General features: G+C 38.4%; 1 protein-coding gene across 1 annotated transcript; it reads right to left on the minus strand.

The window, feature by feature from the left end:
- Nucleotides 1-9,604: 9,604 nt before the first annotated feature.
- Nucleotides 9,605-13,078, minus strand: LOC149006636 (putative xyloglucan 6-xylosyltransferase 5). The gene has a single exon (XM_089166810.1). It carries the CDS (start codon nt 12,837-12,839, stop codon nt 11,481-11,483), a length of 1,359 nt encoding a protein of 452 aa, XP_089022936.1. The 5' UTR covers nt 12,840-13,078; the 3' UTR covers nt 9,605-11,480.
- Between the last annotated feature and the right edge of the window lie 4,225 nt (nt 13,079-17,303).

Raw genomic sequence — 17,303 nt, forward strand, 5'->3', positions numbered from 1 at the left:
GGAGAAAAACTTGACTATGTTTTCGTCTCTAATATTTGGGTTAAACAGTTCCCCAATACTTAAGTTAAAAAATTAGGCGCTTTGGGTTCCAACTACAATTCCATTTTTTTTAGCAAATTGCACTAGCACTCCAAAATGAATGCCTTAAAGCACTGACACCCTCATTTTATGTTTAAAAAACACAAAGACCCAAAATTGGATTTTTATTGGATATATTTATCCAATTTTATCATTGAAAATAGTTAAATCAATGTTTATTTTGTTTCAATTCCAAAATATCCCTATAATAAATAGTATATTGATTGTTTTCAGTGATAAATTGGACAAATGTATCCAATGAAAATTCAATTTTAGGGTTTTTGTGTTTTTTTAAACATAAAGTGGGGTGTTAGTGCTTTAAGGCCTCCATTTTGGGGTGTCAATGCAATTTGCTCTTGTTTTTTCTATCCCCTCCCCCTCTCGTAACTTTTGTAAAACTTTCCATTTTCAAGATGCTTGGTCTTCCCACCCTAAGGGTCTTTGGCAGAATTGACAACCTCAAAAGTTCTTTTTTCTCTGATTGTTTATTGGATGAGGACTTGTTAGAAGGGAGATTTAGTGATTTTGCCCTCCAATTAGAGTGGATTCTTGAGGCAAAAAACAAATTTTGATTCCAAAAGTCCAAAAGCAATTATATTAACGATGGGGACAAGAATACCAAATATTACCACTCTGTAGCGAAAGTTCACCAGCATAAAAGTAACATCAATTTCTTAGTTAGGGATGATGGGTTTTGTATCACCAACCCAAGAGATATTGCCTTTAAATTTGCGGATTATTTTGAATCTCTCTTTACTACTTCCCACCCTTTAGACCCTTCCTTTGTAGAATGCATTTTTTTCCCTTGTGTTGATTCTTTTGAAAGATCTAGACCTTGCTCCCCTCCCTCATTGAAAGAAATCAAGAATGTCATGTTTTTTTCTCTCCTTTCAAAGCATCAAGTATTGATGGCTTTCAAGCCATCTTTTACCATAGGTTTTGGAACTTGATTTCCAAGGGTCTCCCTTTTGGGGTTAACTATACCCTCATTAGTCTCATCCCTAAAACCTCAAATGCTTCTTGTGTGAGCCAATTTAGATCCATTAACCTATGCATTGTGAATTTCAAATTAATTGCCAAAATCATTGTTAATAGGTTAAAACCTCATATGAAAAACTTTATTTGTCCTTTCCAAGGAGCTTTTGTGCTCAGTAGAAAAATTAATGATAATATTGTAGTTGCCCATGAAATTTTTCACTACCTTAGGAGAAAAAAGGATGGAAAATCGAGTTTTGTGGCGTTAACTTGATCTTTTCAAGGCCTAGAACTGGGTGGAGTGGGGCATTCTGTTTGGGGTGCTTAGGTTATGGGTTTTGGTGAAGAGTGGGTCTCTTTAGTTTTTGTTCTTATCTCCACGGTTTCTTGTTTGACTAAGTTGAATGGTACTTCTTTCGAATTTTTTTTTTTCCTCTAGAGGTCTGAGACAGGGTTGCCCTCTTGGCCCCTACCTTTTTCCTATGTATCATGGAAGTTCTATCTAGAATTTAGGGGCCTATAGGGATCTAAATAGTTTCAAGGGCATTACAATAGCTAGGAGAGCTACTGAGATTTCCCATTTATTTTTTGCTGATGATGCTTTTATCTTTGTAGAGCCACAAAAAGGGATTTACTATCCATTAAAGTAGCTCTTGATTTGTTTGTGAGTCTCTCAGGTCAAAGTGTTAATCTAGATAAAAGTGGGTTGTTTTCCAGTGCCAACGTGCTATTTAGGGATAAAGCCGTGCTTCAAAGTGTTATATCCTAGAGATGACCATCTCTAGTAAGTAATTAGGCACCTATCTTTCTCCTTCGAAATCCAAAATCAATGACTTCCATTTCATCATTGATAAAGTTAATTGTAGGCTCTCTCTTGGAAAGCTAATAGTTTGTCCTTTGTTGGAAGAGTTGTGCTCATAAAATCTATCTTGTCTTCCCTCCCCTCTTATCAAATGGACTGCTTCGAAATTCCTCTTTCTATCAGCTCAAGATTAGACTCCTTAGCCTATAGATTCTGGAATGGTTGTGCCTCTAAGAAAACTTCTCTTATTAAGAAAAAAAGAAATTTTCAAACTTGTGGTCCTGGGAGGTGCTAATTTTAGAAATGCTAGGACCCACAATATTGCTTTGTTACATAATCTTTCTTGGACACTTCTTAGTGATAACTCTTCTATTTGGGCTCAAGTGATCAAGGTGAAATTCTTCCCTTGCACTTCCCCTTTTGATCCCCGAATTCTAAAGAAAAAGGGATCTAGAATTTGGAGCAGCATTGTCAAAGTCCTTCCCTCTCTTAAGACATTTTGTTTTAAGGCTCTAGCAAGAGATGATTCGACTTATTTTTTGCACATGACCCTTGGATTCCTTCGATCCCTTCTTTCTCTATCTCACCCTCTTTTTTGAGATCTAACTACAAACTCTTAGTAAAATTATGTTAAAAATCATTTGGGGTGAGACATGGACCTGTTATCTTCTATCCTCCCCCCCCCCACTTCGTTGTTGAAAGCTTTTCTATTAGATGTAATTGTGGGGATGATAGTTGGAGTTGCTCCCTCATGAAGAGTGGGAAGTTTTCTACTAAATTGGTGGCCTTACATATATCCCCTAATGCAAATGATTTGGACGTTCATAGGAAATTTTTCAAAATCTGAAAAATGCATCCTAGATTTAAAACCTTCTTATGGAAGATTATTCATAATGGTCTTTTAGTTGATGATATAATTCAAAAATGCAGTAACATTGATGGTAATTGCCTTCTTTGTGGCCTCATGATTGAATCTTTGTGGCACTATCTCATTTCTTATAATGTTGCAAAACATATTCATCGGCTGAACATCTTGGAATCAGATTTGAGCATATCCAAGTAGAATCATTTTTAGATATGTTCATAAAATTCTGCATTAACCTTGTTGGGGGGTAATCTGGTAATTGTAACTACTAAGTCATGAACCGAACCGGTTGGGTTCATATGGTTCATAACTCTTTGTATATGAGAGGGCTGGGTTGGTTTATGCGAGTGTGCAATCGTTTTTCACATCTGTTCTGTTCTACGGTTCTTGAAGAACTCTTGAAGTTTTCCATGGCAGCCAAGTTCGAGCACCTGCAACTTTGGTTTTCTTTGGATCTTAATGACGATTGTTGAGGGCTTTTGATCAGTGATAAAGGACGATCACTCGATGGTATTTTGGGGGCATCTTGTGCTAGGCGATTCGGAACTTCTCCTTTCTTCTTCTTGTCTGTAACATCCTTGGTTTAGTGCAGTTGGATTCAATTTTGAATCCCGGAGAGTAAGCATATTGCCGAACTCCGTAATCATCTCTCTCTCTTTCAATGTTTGTTAAACCCTTGCATGATTAGGTCCATATAGGATTTTAGGGCATGAGGTATTTCGGTCACAAACCTTAAGTGGGATAAACCTTTAGTTTTTTTTGTCGCTTTTAGCCTTTTCTATGACTTTCTACTTTCTATGGAAAGCTAGAAATGAGGTTGTTTTCCAAAAAAAGTAAAATTGATCTTGGTAAGACCCTTAGCACAACACTTTTATGGATTAAGGAACTAAAGTGTTGTACTCCTAATTACTCTATTTTCAAGTGCAAATGATCACCAAGATAATCAAGAGAATGGTAAGATTGATCTTTCCAGGTGTTGCCAATTAACTACTAACGAGACCCTGCTTGTAGGAATTAGAGAAGGACAAGAAGGAAATTGGAAGTGGCTAATTGGAATCGATTGTGATGGGCGGTGTCATTACCAGGCGGAAGGCACTAGGCTCCATGACTCTTGCCTGGAAGTAACTCTTGAAGGTTTTGTCTATGGTTGGAATGAAGGGGCCAAGAAGGAGATTGTTTTCAAATAAGTTTGGACCAATAGTACTATTATTTTCAACTTAGTTCCAAGCTTAGGGGACAGATTTGGCCATTAGTTGCTTTTCATTGCTAAGAATTTTGTTGGAGTTAAATTTGGAAGTATTCCTTAAGAAACTCCTAGTAGAATGGAAGAAGGCAAGTTGTACTTAACCAATTATGAGAAGTTTCATCCTTCATAATAGGAACTCTCTTCTGTTACTTTGTTTTCTTTTTAATAAAATTATTTTTGCATAAAAAAAAAAATTACAAATTAGTTACTTTTAAATTACTCTTTACAAACAGCCGCTCAATGTCTCAATTAACAAAACTAACCAAATTGAGTTTGGGTTTATATAACTACCAAAAGAGTTATTTTTCATCCTTTGGAACATTAGAACATTTTTACCCCTAAAATAATCATATCGACACATAAGGCAACAATGAACGCAGCGGGGAAAAAAGAATTTAGAGGTTGGGGTTGCAAGAAGAAGATGATTGTTGCTTAGTATGTTGGTATGGTTAGTTTTAGGGGTAAAAATTTATGAAGGGATAAGAAAATCATTGTTTTGGTTAGTTTTATAAACCAAGCTCATTTTAACTAGTTTTGTTAATTAAAGCAAAAATTGGCTACTTTTGTAAAAAGATGCCTAAAAGAAATTAATCATGTAATTTTCTCAAAATAAAAAAGTCAATCCGATATTGAATTTTTCACACTAAAATTGTAATTTTAATAACCAAGTGTTACCTTAATAAGTTTTATTGAGAATTGATTCAATATTTTGACCTCAAAATATAATGGTGAGTAATGTACACCAAATTAAAATCTATCCCTTCATACACCAAATCAGAATCTATCATTTCATCCTTTGTGTGAATACTCCTTTAGAACCTAGTTATGACCAAGAGAAAAGACAACATAATAAGTACATGGAAATGTTGACATGGTTTAAAAGTCTACTTAGTTGGCAAAAGATCAACACCTCAAAGTATAAAATCAAGAGCTTGAATCCCCTTAAGGCCAGGGTAGAGCCGTGCCTTATATTTACATTATATATAAAAGCTACACACCCCTCAAGAATATAGGCAAGGTATGCATAAACTGGGTCCTAAGCAAACTTCAATTCCAAAAGCTAAAAGTTTCAAGAAGAGAGCCTTGTTTTGAGTTTACATATGAGTTTTGAAGCCACCCATTCATCAAGGGCGCATGTACCATCCCTCACTACATGACTCAATTTCCTCACCCTTCCCAAATAATCATGCAAAAGATTTATGCAAATAGATAGAGTTGATTGTAATAGTTAGCCCATAAAATCCTTAAGATATAGGAAACCCCGGACACCCCAACCGGGCCAAACGAGAAAGGGCCCCGAGGAGACAAAGCGAGCCACAAGGGAGCCCGAAGGGGGAAAGGAACCAAGAGGGAGACCGGAGACCACAACCCCAAAGAGAAGAGAGAAGAAACAGAGGGAAAGGGGAGGACGCCAGACGCGGGAGAACGAGACGAAAAAGCAAAGAAGACGCGAAGACCAACAAGCCAAAACACCAAGGAGCCAGAGGGAAGGGACGGGAACGGCCGGGAGCCCAACCCACCACGGGGAACGGGTTCATGTAAAACCCAGAGTCAACCCCAAACGAAGGCAGAAGAGGGAGGCCGGAGGAGAAACCAAGGGAGAGGAAGGCAACCAGGAGGGCAACAGGACAGCGAAAGAGGAAGAGAAAAAACCAAGAGGAGAGGAAAAAGAAGATGAGAGGGGAAGGGGAAGCGAAAAGCAAGTTTCCCGGGAAGGAGGGAGTCGGAAAGAGAGGCCGAGAGAGGAGAGAAAGGGGGAGAGAGGAAAGACAAAGAAGGAACAGGACCAGCAAAGACAAAGGGAGAGAAGAGGGAAGTTGGAAACAGGGGAAAGGGGGGAAACAGGGGAAGGGGGGGAGGGAACCAAAAACCAAGACAAAGCAAGATCCAAGATAGGAGAAAACACCAAGAAGGGACGGGAAGGAGAGAGCAAAAAGGGAGGAAAACAACAGCAGAAAGAAAAAAAAGAAAGAAAAAGGAGGGGGACGGAAGAAAGGAAGAGACAAAAGAAAACAAAGAGAAGAGAGAGGAGAGAGAAGGAGAAGCAAAAAAAACAGAAGAAGAAAGGAGAGGAAAAAACAAGCAAACAGGGGGGGGAACCCAGGAAAAGAGAGCACAGAAAGACAGAAGCAAGGCAAAAGGGGCAGGAAAGAGAAACCCGGAGGGGAAGAAGGAGAGGGGGGAGGAGGCCAAAAGAGAGGAGGGACAAAAAGAAAGGGCCGGGCAAGACGGAAAGACAGAGAGGAAGAAGAGCACCGAAAGGGAGAGAAGGAAGGGACCAAGAGCGGAGGAAAAGGGAAAGGAGAACCAAAAGGGAAGGAGAGGGAGAACGGACAAGAGAAGAGAGAGACGAAAGAAGAAGAAAAAAAAGGGAGGAGAGAGGGGACAACCCCAACAGGGAAGAACCAAAAGGAGAAAAAGAGGAGGAGAGGGAGAGAAAGGAGAGAGAAAAAAGGGACAAAAGAAGAAGAGAGGAGAAAAAAAACAAAAACAAAAAAAAGAAAAAAAGGGGGAGGAGAAGAGAAAAGAAAGAAGAGAAAGAGGAGGAGAGGAACAAGAAGAAAGAGAGAGAACCAAGGGAGGAAGAAGAAAGAGAAAAGAGAGACAAGAGAGGAAAAAAAGGACAAGAAAAAGAAAAAAAAAAGCCAAAAAAAAAAAAAAAAAGGAAAAAAAAAGGGGAAGGCGACCAGAGAGAGGGGGGGGGGGGGGACATGTCTTTCCCCATCAATGGTCTTTCTGTAAGATTTAATGAGTGTGCTCAATTGAACCTCGATCTGGGAAGAACAAGTCTAAGAGAAAATATCATATGTTAGCCAAACAAGGGCAGAAAATGAACTTGTGCTCAATGATTTCTGGGACCATACTGCAATAAGAACATAAATTCAAAACATTGCATCCTCTATCATGAAGTACATCAGGGGTGGGTGGGAAACTCTCCAAATAAAAATCATCACCTTAGATGGAATGGCAAATGGCCAAATCTTAACCAAGACAGAGAATGAGAATTACCTTGTTTGGCACTCCAAAAAAAAAAAACACCAGGGAATGGCAAACGGCCAAACAACAAGAAGAGAAGAGAAGCCACACAACCACCCAAGGAACAAAGGAAAACCAGAGGGGGGCCCAAAAAACAACCCAGCAAAGAAGATAGGGAACAGGCCAAACGGGGCCACAACAGACAAACAGCCCCACAGCAAACAGAATGAACCGCACAGAGGAAGCGAGGGGCAAGGGGGGGACAAGCAGGAACAAAAAGACCACCCAAAGAGAAGAAGCCCAACAAAGACGGCGAGAAAGATTCCAACCACAAGGGGAAAAGCGAGAAACGGGTCAAAGATTCCACAACTCCCCAAAGAGAGGGGATAAGGAGCTCCCAGGCCTCGAGATAGAAAGTCAAGTCATTGTCAAAATTTACATTCCACTACTATTTCTTTGAGATGCAAATGAGATCCCATCCACAAAAGAACAGAGATCTACCACTAGAGGATCATAAGAAGTTTCTATTTGCTTTTTCAAGCTCATTTAGTATAGACTTGCGCAAGAGAAAGCAAGATAAAAAGAAAAATGCAGAGGCATAGCTTATGTAACAAATTGAATGAGAACAAGCTTGCCAGCAAGAGATAAGCAATTTGGCTTTCCAACTATGCAGCCTTTTGTTTACTTTGGAGATAAGGGTATGATAGTGTTTATTCTTAAGTTTGCCACAAAATAACAGGATGCCCAGGTAGAATAATGTGGAATTGTGAAGAATGAAACCTTTTGATTGGATTTGTTGTACTAGAGCTACAAGGAGCCCTAGTTTTTTGTATATTAAGCTATTGACTCGAGTATTGACAATATTATTGACTGATGGGCTTCTTTTAATTGTAGCATGATAAGATAAGTCATTAGCAAAGGCAAATCTCCTTCTCAGATTTTCTAGTTAGCTAACTCATCAGCAGAAGAACAGTGCAAGAACAGAAAAGTGAATGTTACAAACAAACCTGAACGTGTCGTTAAGTGGTCTCCTCCAGTTGATTATTACAATCCAGGCTGTGGAGGAGTTGCTAGAGATCACTTAGGGAAAATGATTTTCTGCTTTACTAGATTTTGTGGCAATTCATCTCCAATCCAAGCAGAAGCTATGGCTGCCAAGTGGGCGTTGGAAGATGCTAGAAAAGTTAATACTAACAAGATCATTATTGAGGGAGATAATCAAGCAATTTTACAAATCTTGGCCACTTCAACTTCTAAGATCCCATGGAGAATTCTTAACATCATCAATGATATCAAGAATTTACTTAATCATTTTGATCTAATTAGCTTCCAACATGCGAACAAAGATGCTAATTTTGCAGTGGATCATGTGGCCTCATTTGTAGCTTCTTCCCAATCTTCATTTTTTTCCCCTTGTCTTCCCCCCACCAAAAAAAATCTTGTTATGGTTTAGGTTGTAAGCTCCCCAAGGGATACCAATTGGATAACAATTTGCTTCTCATTATAATACCAAGCAGGTTTAATTTTTGGGGGGAGGAACAAAAAGAAAAAAGAATACCAAGTAGGAGGTGTCAATGCAACCTATCAACTTGAACTAGCCCAAATCTGCCCTCAGCCTAGCTCAAGTTCGGCCTGATTTTTCAACTCAAAAGGTAGATTCAGGTTATAGAATAACCAGTCCGGGCAAAGTCGAGTGAGGTTTGGGTTTAGCCCTCGGGCCAACCCCAGCCCAGCCCTACCTGAGTGTGCGTTAATTAACCAGATTATAATTATATATAAATCGAATATGAATAAATATTTAACTAAGTATCCCATTAAAAACCCTATAAGGGTTTAGGTTTAGTTGGCAAAGACCAGTACTTCATTAGCATAAAGTAAGGATCTGTCCCCTTTTTTGGTCACAAATCCATTCTTGTGATTTGTTCTAATCAAGTCTATGTCAGATTGTGTAGGGTTTAGGTTCAAGATTTACATCCTTAACGTATGATTAGGTTTAGACTAGTTCGATCTAATCCGGCCCATTGACACCGCTAACCATTTGTTAGCTTTCCAAAATTCCACCGAAGTCTTGAAAGTTCACACTGCAGTAAAGATCTCTCGACTTTGATCTAGAATGGAAAAGATTAGTCCTCAAAAGAGCAAGAATTTTGCTCTATGTATTTTTATCCCAATCTAGTATTTCTATCAGAGGAGCTAGTATTTTCGCTTGAGAAAAGAGGTATAACCCTAGTGAAAGATTTGCTTTAATGGCGAGAAATTCATCTGCAGTGGAAATATGAAACCTCAATGGCAGCTCTAGCATTCTTTCATACCCTTGGATTCAATTTCCTGGTTTTTATTCAGTTGGGAACTCGAGCCAATTTTTCTCACAAACAAGAAAACCTCCTTTATACAGTAAAGAGGAGGATAATTTTTCATCCACATGAACCACAGCATCAAAAGAGGTCAAAATGGGGATATCACGGGTTACAGTAGAGACCATTTTAATCAGTCATTAGAGCAGTTTGATCACCTTGCATGGATATTTCAGTGTAAGGAACACAAATATTCAAATTCTCTGAATCCGATTTGGTTGAGTTTGGTTGGGGGTGGGGGGGGGGGGGGGATATTAAGGGGCTTGGCCTGCTTTGTAACAAGAGCTTCAGCCATGTCCACTACCATGTCCTGTTCCTTGACTTCAACTGTTGGTAGATCAAAATTAAGTGTAGGAGATTCAAAAGGAGTCATACTTGGCTCCAAGGCTGCATAGAATGCTTAAAATGAGAGAAACGTCCGAACTAATGATGCTGTCTACATGCTCAGAAAGTGTAATCCCCTGTTATGTTACCCTTAAGGTGAACCAAAGGTGTATCCCCTTCCAAATATGCAATGAAAAAGTTTGAGAAGAACACAATCCTCTAGCCAAGAAATCTAGCTCTCTTCTCTCTTCCTTTTGTCTTCATCTCTTGAAACAACTCAACTGCCTGGATCCAGCGTTGTGATGGGCATATACACGCTGCCAACTTACAAAAAACTGATGGCAAACCCAACCCTCTCCTGCAAAAAAATGAATAAAGTTTCCCGCTTGACAACCCACAGAAAGATTCCGGGATGAAAAATGACTCAATACACAATCAAGACACCATTTGCCCCCAATTGTCTGGCTACTGGAGCTGAAGCACTTCCTAACCTAACACTACAAAACTAAGTTGTAACCTAAGGATTCAGAGTAATCATATCATCAACTCAACTCTTTTCTGAACCTATCTTAAGTTATTGGGAGTGGTCATTCCTTGCTATTCAAATCCCCAAGATTCATACTAGCTGAAGCCCAAAAAAAGGAAACCCAAATTCTAAGTCAAACAAAGAAACAGGAACATGATCTCCAACATCAGTGAGTTTCGGGCAGGGCCTATCAAGTAACACAGTCACAGACCTTCCTTGCACAATAAATAAGTTAGAAAATATCCAAGTTTTGGCTCCCATCAGCTGACATTAAAGCGGTTGCTTCTGCTTTATTTCATTTTGGTAAATTGCTTGGACTAATGAGAATCCAAAGAAAAGTCAAGACTACAGAAGGAAGCTGAACACTAGCCCTGTTCTCTATGAGTTGAGTCAGAACGCAATGACTTTACAAGGACTGGTCATGAACAGGGACTGTAGAAGAAACCAAGAAAATTGGACAACAATGGATGCTGAAATTAGACTCTAGAAACTGTGGCAAAAGAACAATCAGTCTGGTATGTCCCCAATGTCAGGCATAAATTTCTTGGAGGTAAGCAAGCAGGTGAAGAAGAGTTTGAATCTGAGTCTGGTGTCACATTACTAGCAACCGGTGCTGGAACAATCTTCTCATTTCTGCAAGATCCAACACAGAAGAAATATACATACATGACAGCATAAGCTTGTGCTTCTTTTGATTTGATGAACTTAAGAACACAAACATAATACTAATCTTCCTAACATTACTTTCCTGTTAAAACCAAAATGAAGCCCTCCACTCCCAAGGAAAATACAATCTTAAATCCTAGGAGATGAAAAATGGGTTTGTTCAACGTGTAGTTTGAGACACATAATCAGATCATCCCCCACAAAATGATATACATCAGAACTGGGAAATCAACCTTCCAGCTAAACTCAAATGTCAAGCAAAAAAGTGCTGTTTTACAAAACAGAATCAATCCAATAACAGGATTAATGAATGTTGTCCAGTATTCTAGGCTCAGGTCTTTTTCATTCGAAGTTCAAATATTGGATACTGGAGTGAATGAAGCCAAAATAAGAAACTGAAAATGAATGAAGAGATACACTCACTGGGATATCCAAAACAAGTATTGATATGTAAAAGAATTAGACAGTATTTTTCTCAGATTGTCCAGGACAAAATCATGAATAAAACAAATAAAAGAAAATACTGTTGTGCTTTGCAAAGCAGTATGCAACTATTTGTAGAAACAAAAACAAACAAATACTAACTTTCAAATGTAGTCAAGTTTGAGACCTGAGACCTGCATTTTAACTGATGATACATTTAATTTATGAAACAGGGAAGAACTTCCTCATGTGCCCTTTGGATCGGTGTCTCTATGAACTGGACGTCGAATATCAAACTGATCTACAAACTCCAAAGGAGTCGCTGTCTCGTTCCTGATCCTCTTGATCTTGGGGCTCAACAAGCCCCTGTGCCTAAACCCATACAACTTTTGAACCTGGTTATCTGCAAAATTAAAGGCTCTCTCCATACTTTTCAAGCACCTCTCCACCGAATAATCACCGTAGCTTCCACAGGGCTTGCAACCCACGAAATGGGTCACAAATGGCCATCTCTCATCACCCAACCCAGGGTGGTACTTTTCCATCATCTCCTCATATCTATCCACTAAACCAGCCCAGTAGCCGTGTAAGTAGAAAGAATTCTCGATGAAGACCTTATCCAGCCATTGTTTCTGGGAGATCAGAAGGTAGATCAAGGCGGACTGATCGTCAGCCTCGAACGCCGGTCGCCCTTTCAGGTTAGCAGTTAAGATCTTCCCTGCTTCGTCCCTAACGGGACCTTTGGGACCCATGGGAGCCCAAGCATCGAGCAAATCCAAAGACCACTGGCAATTCCGAAAGAGAAAGCTGCCGGTGTTCAGAGCAACCCAAGATTTCTGCTCGAACAGCAAATCTGGGTAACCATGGATTACCATATTATACTTGACATACTTAGACAGAGGAAGCTGAAACACCATATCCGTGAAGAGGGCATCGCTATCCATCCACCAGATCCACTCCACCTCCGGGTGAGACAGCATTAGGCGTCGAATCAAGGGCAGCTTCGCCCAGTAACCGGCGAGCTCCCTATCGAGATGAGCCATATTGTAAATGATCTCAATGCCATGGATTCTGCAGTAATCGATCTTGTTCTTGATGGACTTAAGGAGATAATGATCCCCAATTGCATTGTCACAAGGGTTTGGAGGAGACCCGGTAACAAGCAAGATTCGAGCTTTACCTTTGACAAAACTGGGAAACTGGGGATTGCTTTGGAGCCAGATCTGACGCTGCTGATCCCAATCTGGGATCTTTGGCCCTAAACTGTAGGTCACATTGGGGTTAAACTCAGGCTCTGGATCAGAAGGGTCGTTAGGATCGCTATCAGAACGGATCTCAGCAAGGATTCGATTTGTCTCGGCGATGAGGTTCTGGTTCTCGGCCTCCGCATCCCCGCCACCGAGATTGCCGACTCCGATTGTGCCACGAAGAACAAGAATGGTGACGAAGCCACAAAGAATGGTGATCTTGAGGTTGTTGAAGGTCTTTTGAATCTGCCGACCACGAGAGAAGCCCGAAGAAGTACGTCTGTTTGTGTTGGTAGTGGGAAGCAAACCTGCAGCAGCTCCGGTTCTCTTCTGTGTTGCTTGGCTCTCTTGACCCATCTCTGTTTCTCTCTCTCTCTCTTGTTCTTCTGATCAATTCATCTGTGAGTAGCAGAGAGAGAAACCCTAATAGCAGATGGGTTGAAGGTTCATTCAAGCTCAGAAGCGTTCAAGGAAGAAGAGAGGAATGAGGCAGACAGGGAAGGAAGAAGAGGAAAAACCAGTCTAAGTGAACACCGACTACACCATCACGTTGAGTTTTACATGTTTCACAATCCTTCACTTTTTTGGCACATTCCAGCTTAAACAATTATCATAAAAGTTAAAATTAATTCTGGAGATTGGTTGGCAATTGACCATAGCATCTCCGCGGTGCATACGTATTCTTGGGTTGTTACCATTTTCTTCCATCATGGATTAGAAAACACCTGATTTCAGGGATTAACGCGTAACTTGGGTAGGTGTATCTTTTTTTCCTTCTTTTTCTCTTCTTTTTAATCTTGGTTTAAGAAGTGGGGGCACAATTGAAAGGTTAGCTTTCTAGAACAACATTGATAAAAGAAAATCTAAGGTATGGTTCATTTGCAATGATCAACCCCCAGTGAAGAAGGTTTGATTTTCTCAAATATATATATATATAAAATGAGTTTGGTGACTATAAATCCTCCATTGAATTGTAAACGAGCCAAAAGTGAAAATCAGAGAAGGGGGGAGGGGGAAGAGAGGACGGCAGTCACAGCTAAGACTATATGGAAGTAATAAAATAGAGGGTCAGAGCCAGGTGATAAGTATATATATACTTACATGATTTGTGTAGTTGTTACATAAGAATTCATAGAACTTAATGATCTCTTAGTTGTTTTAATTCACATTGAATTAATGGATTAATAATTATGAAAAATTCCATTAGTAGATAGGAAGGGAATCTCGACTATCAGAACAAATATTTTAGATCATAAAGAAATATCTTACGATGAGATTTGACCCTTATACTTTTAACTATTAACACATCTTGATTTGAATGTAAAATTGCAATTTATTCTAAGATAATTCTCTTTAATGTTATTTGTTCAAATATAATTGGTATAATTAGTTTGATACTTACTCTCTAGTTTTAGAGAGAACGATCATTCTTTCATCATTATACTATTTGTTACGGTAGCATGTACTTGCATTGGTATTTTTCACAACACCAAGTAACAATAATGTAGGTTTACCAAAAAAAAAAAGTAACAAGAATGTTTATATTTATTAGGGAGTTCTCAAAGGTATCTAATGAAATGATGTAAACTCAAAAGTTGACATTCTTACAAATAGCCTTCCAAATAGTGTAAGTTTTAATGACCATCTAATTTAAGGTTGCGTTCCAACCAATAATAAGAAATAGAAACTCCAAGGACAAGCTTGCTAATAATGTTAATGATTGGATAGCCATTAAAGCAATAGATGATATAAGAACAATTAACATCAAAAGGATGTGGGCATATATGGCAGTGCCAAATGGAAGTCAAGATGAGAAGCCAAATGCGTATAGTGAAGGGGCAAGATAAAAATAGTAGACGTGCTTCTCCCTTTTGCATTCTCTCTACTTCACCCCCTCTTTCATTTGGGACTTTTTGTTCTTATTTAAAAAGTCACGATTTTCAATCTTTTTCTAATTGATTTTCCTCTAATCATTTTCGCTACAAGATCAGTCATACTCATATATAAAGAGAGAGAAATAAAGGCATAAAGAAACTAGTAAAAAATCATGCAAATCTTGAGAAGCTTCAAGCAGAAGGAGCTATAGTAAACACACAAGGTGATGAGAATAGGTCAAGAGAAACTTTCAAATGAAATAAGAGAGAAAATATAGAGTGTTCATAAAAAGAATGTACTTTTACCATGATTCAGGGTCGTTTAATTGAATGAATTTTTGACCCATAATACACATTAGAATATTAGACTAAAAATAAAATGAAAGGAGAGAAAAGAAAAAGAAAATAAATAAAAAAAAATGTGAATAAAATTTGATTAAAAAAATCCCTTAATATAAGATCGAAAGAAACAAGCCAATAGTAGATCCAAATCCATCTCCCATTAATATGTGGCTCTGTTCTTTATAATTAAATCTTTCATGTGGATGAGTCATGGGAATTATTGCACATTTGGGCACATGCGACGGTGTCACATCACCTTGACACACATATTTTCCTAGCATTTTAAACTTTAATTAATTATAGTTGACCAAAGCGAACCCAAAACCCTAATTAATGTCTGAAATTATAGAATCTAAACGCATTAATATCATCTTAGGCAGCTTCTTGGAAGTAGTTTATTAAAAAATCAGATTAGATCCATCTATTAATTTGATTAAGATCCCATCTGTTAATTTGATTTTTTTTTCTTCATTCGGTGTAGTAGCTGCGCAGTGCCCAGAGGGTTGACTTGCATTTTGCCGCCGAAAATATTGGAGGAAATGCCTAAAACGCTCATATGTGGGCCAATCCTAACCAGCCCATGCGAGTCGGCCCAAACCCGGTTCAGTTATCAAACAAAGCTGATGTTTTCATTTTCCTTTTTTGTTGGGTAGAAAAACAAGGCCGAGATTTGTGTTTGCGTCTAGGGTTGTTTCACCATTTGAATTTCAAGCAAGGTTTAAAGTAGGGATAATTACTGTTGCCCCCCTGTACTTTGATTTTATTACTAATAAAACCCTGTTCTTTACAAAATTACTGTTGCCCCCCTTCCTTATAACGGTGTTAAGTAGCCGTTAAGTTTGAATGTGTAATGTCCACTTTGTCCTTCATTAAAATTAAGAAATCAAAAGACGATGCTACCCCATTTATAAAAACCAGATTAAATGTCAATTTTACCCTAACTTCATTTATTTTGAATTAAAAAAATATTGGCTTTCCACCTTCACTAAACTTATTTATTTTGAATTAAAGAAATTGGCAAAATTCAAATTCGATTTGGTTTCCCACCTTCTCCTCTACCATACGTAGGGAAGGAAACCACAATTTTTTTTTTTTTTTTGGGGGGGGGGGGGGCCTTTTTAATATTGGAAACGAACGTAACACCTCCCCATGGGAGTTTAGACTTTTAACCGCTTTACTAACCCACCATTGACGAAACCACAAAATCTTGCCAGAGAAGGAATTAACGAAGTAGGTGATATTCAGTTTCCAAATTTGAGTTGAATTCTATCTCCCCTCCTCTTCGGTTTCTATTTTAATTTTATTCAATTATTATTTCTTTATTTTGTTATTTTTTTTTAGAGTAAAATAGATTATGATTATTTTTTTCTTTACAATTAATTAAGGGTATTACTGTAACTTGACAAAAGGGTAAATAAGTAAAGAGATAAGTAAAAGGGTATTTTGGGATTTTTAAAAAATATGGAGATGCCACATCATCAGTAAACTAACGGAACTTAACAGAGTAGGGGGCATTAGTAATTATAGACAAAGTTAAAGGTTGGATTAGTAATTTTGCAAAATACAGGGGATACATTAGTAATAAAATCAAAGTACAGGGGGGCAATAGTAATTATCCCTTTAAAGTATCGGTATCGAATATTGTATCGTTCTAGCCATGGAAGGATGTTTTGGCGAAATTCGCCCAGTTCGCAGGTGGGCGAAACAAAAAAGGGATCGAAATCGATATTTCAAGATTTCGACGATTTTCCGGCGAAACTATGATTTTTCGGCGAGATTTGTCGATTCGGGAGAAATTTCAAAATTTTTTTTTACTTATTGCGTCAAACCCTTTTAACATCGTTGCTGCCGGATCGTTGAAGTAGAAAACAAGCAGCAGCAGCTGTGGCTACTTTCGCCGAAAAGGAGAAGAAGAAGAAAGAAACAGAATGAGCAGAGAGAAGAAGAAGAAGAAGAAGAAGAAGAAGAAGAAAGTGATTTCTTGTTGTAGTGACGAAATCTGCTTGCAGCGGTCGGCGAAATCTCGTCCAGGTAGCGAACCAACGACTTCCGGCGAAATTTCGTTCCATGGTTCTAGCTAATGTATTTTAGTGTAATTCAATGGAGAGACATATCAAGATGTATTGTATCGGTTGGATCAAATATGGATACATATCGCCTAGTATCGTATGGTATTGTGGGATACTTTAAACCTTGATTTCAAGTTCATGGGACTCAAATTGCTCATAAAAAGGAGTTCATCCAACGTATTTTTTGAATTGTGATCCGATAATAAACAAGGAAGTGATAAGGTTTCTCATGAAAGTGTGTGATGTGGAAGTAAATCTGGGCAATGTAGAAATAATATGAAATTCGGTCTCTGTGATGTAATATACATTCAAGAGTTCGAAAATAATTTTTAAAGAGTTTGGGGGTCTTTGTAAAAGAAGTTTTACATCTCAGGGAGAAAAGTGTAAATTTGAAATATTGAATGATACCAATCTAATGGTCACTAGAAGGACATAGATGAATATCCAATTTTAAGGGTCGAGATTGATGCGCTTAGGTTTCAAGTGTCTAAGATGGAAAAAAAGGGTAATGTGAATCTTATACTTATGTAAATATA

This window comes from Hakea prostrata, chromosome 8 (assembly GCF_041222555.1).
Source record: "Hakea prostrata isolate BN-2017 chromosome 8, UWA_Hpros_2, whole genome shotgun sequence".
NCBI classification, from domain to species: domain Eukaryota; kingdom Viridiplantae; phylum Streptophyta; class Magnoliopsida; order Proteales; family Proteaceae; genus Hakea; species Hakea prostrata.

Bases quoted from the DNA above. Each gene is read 5' to 3' on its own strand.
- LOC149006636 (XM_089166810.1), bottom strand. From the start codon at position 12,839: ATGGGTCAAGAGAGCCAAGCAACACAGAAGAGAACCGGAGCTGCTGCA.